Source organism: Cyprinodon variegatus, unplaced genomic scaffold (genome assembly GCF_000732505.1).
Source record: "Cyprinodon variegatus isolate N-32 unplaced genomic scaffold, C_variegatus-1.0 Scaffold1761, whole genome shotgun sequence".
NCBI classification, from domain to species: domain Eukaryota; kingdom Metazoa; phylum Chordata; class Actinopteri; order Cyprinodontiformes; family Cyprinodontidae; genus Cyprinodon; species Cyprinodon variegatus.
In genome coordinates this window covers 75304-77329 of record NW_015152214.1, presented here as the reverse complement: position 1 = coordinate 77329, position 2026 = coordinate 75304, and the positions used below count along the sequence as shown (strand labels likewise).

The 2026-nt window shown below is 47.5% G+C and overlaps 1 protein-coding gene across 2 annotated transcripts in view; it reads right to left on the bottom strand.

The window, feature by feature from the left end:
• The window catches only part of LOC107104484 (kinesin-like protein KIF1C), a 39395-nt gene that overhangs the window by 4350 nt on the left and 33019 nt on the right, over positions 1 to 2026 (bottom strand). For both annotated transcript variants that reach the window (XM_015404482.1, XM_015404483.1), the window contains exons 23-26: positions 1398 to 1496; positions 554 to 715; positions 193 to 474; positions 18 to 107 (exon numbers count right to left, since the gene is read on the bottom strand). In XM_015404482.1, the coding sequence (XP_015259968.1) occupies positions 18 to 107; positions 193 to 474; positions 554 to 715; positions 1398 to 1496 (633 nt within the window). The remainder of the gene's footprint in view (positions 1 to 17; positions 108 to 192; positions 475 to 553; positions 716 to 1397; positions 1497 to 2026) is intronic.

Below are 2026 nucleotides of genomic sequence, written 5' to 3'. Positions count from 1 at the left end.
GAGGAGCGGAGACCAACCTGAACAGGAATGACGCTCTCCATCTTGATCATCCTGTCCCTCAGAGCTTTGATCTCCTCATCCTTCATGTTGTTCTGCAGCTTCACCTCCTGCAGGATCACAGAGGTTCTCCATCAGCTCCTGTTCTCCATCAGCTCCTGTTCTCCATCAGGAGGTTCTCCAGGTAGAACTTACCTCCAGGATGTCCGTCAGCTTGTCGATGTGAGCCTTCAGGTCGTACACCTTCCCCTTCTGTCCTCCTTCCACCACCTCCCCTCCTCCTCCTCCGCCCTCCTCAGCGGGGGGGCTCCTCTCCTCTCCGATGCCCACCGTGTCGCAGACGTCCTGGGCCACGGCCCTCCAGCTGTCCTTCTCGTTGGCGTCCTTCTTGGCGTACATGCGGCAGAGCTCCTTCATCTTGACGATGGACAGCGCCTCGATCTCCTGTCGGGAATGACGGAAGTCTCCCAGCGCCACCTGTGGGGGGACAGAAACCCGCTCAGTCTACGGACATCATGAGGGGCGGTTCTGACCGGGGTGTTGGGGGGGTCTGGACCTCATAGCAGATCTCCTTGACGGCCTGCATCCTCAGGTCCTCCATGGTGACCCGTTTGGGGTCTTTGCTGATCCTCCTCCTCTGGGGGATCTGGTAGACCCGCAGCGGCTCCCTCCTCTTCCCGCTGCTGGGGAGGCCGCAGCGCTTCACGATGGTCTGCACCTGGACAGACAGACAAACAGCTGTTAGGTGCTTCCTGCTGGAACCGGATCATTACGCTGAGGAAGACCACAGGATGCACTGATGAAGGCCCCCCTTTGACATCAGCTGATTGAGCGAGAGCATGCAGCGTACCTACGTGCGATCAATCACGATAAGGTGAGACTAACTTCCTGGTTTTTGCAGAAGGACTGCAGTGTGAAATAAAGAGTCTGCCGTTCTATTCATGCAGCTCAGAGAGATGTATGAAGTTTATATCACCAAAGCGAAGAACCGAACAGACGGCCGGTAATCCGGCGTTTTATCCTTGTTATGAATGCGAGGTATGTGCTGCGCTGACGACGCTTTGAGACGTGGGGGAAATAATTCAACATTTCTAATGCATTTTTAGGATAATTAAAAAATAGTTTGTCTTAACTTAAAGATAAAACCATTGTCTATTTTCATAAATATATTCAATGATCCATTTCTCAGACTCTTACAAAAAGGTGCATTATAGTAAATGTTTTTGTTTGGTTTTGTCCTTTAAGGTTTTTCACCCACTGATTATTAATGATTAACAGTAAATAACACAAATAAAAGGAAGTGTTGGAAGTGTCTGATCACTGAGTGGAACCAGTTTAATGTTCAGCTTGGTGCAACCCTTCCAGTGTGGGAATGGCACAGGAAAGAAGATGACACATACCTTGTTGGCAGGAAGTTTCTCCCTCAGGGAGGAGATCAGCCTCCAGCTCTCCTCACAGGACCGTTTGTCGGAGTCGTCTCCGCTGTCGCTGTCTGCGTACTGAACACAGAACCAGAGTCACAACCTGGACCCGCTCAACTGGGCCACAGTTCTGAAGGTCAACCTATCCTGGGTTAACTTATTCCACTTTGTGAATAAGAACAGATGATATGAAGCAGCTAACTGGTCTGAGCCCAGAATAACAGGCAGACCTGATCAATGGAGCACAGAGCAACAGAGCTCACTAACCGAACATCAAATAATGATGAGGGAATCTGGAGATAACAACAATTAATTAAACTTAAAGATAACTTTTTCACAATATAGAAGAAATATTGAGGTTATTTGACTGTTTTTTGATCATTTGTTCCATATTTTTAACATTTGCAATTTTTACCAAGTAAGGTTAAAGGAAAAGTCAGCTTATTTTCAGAATTCAAACTTTTGAAACGACTTTAAATCTGAAATGATTCCATCCTGTTCAATAAATGATCAGTGTTTTTAATTCAGAGTCATTTTCATGTGAATGTGCTTTACTGGAGGCATCCATGTTTGTCAAAGAACACTACTGCCACCTACTGGTTAGTGAC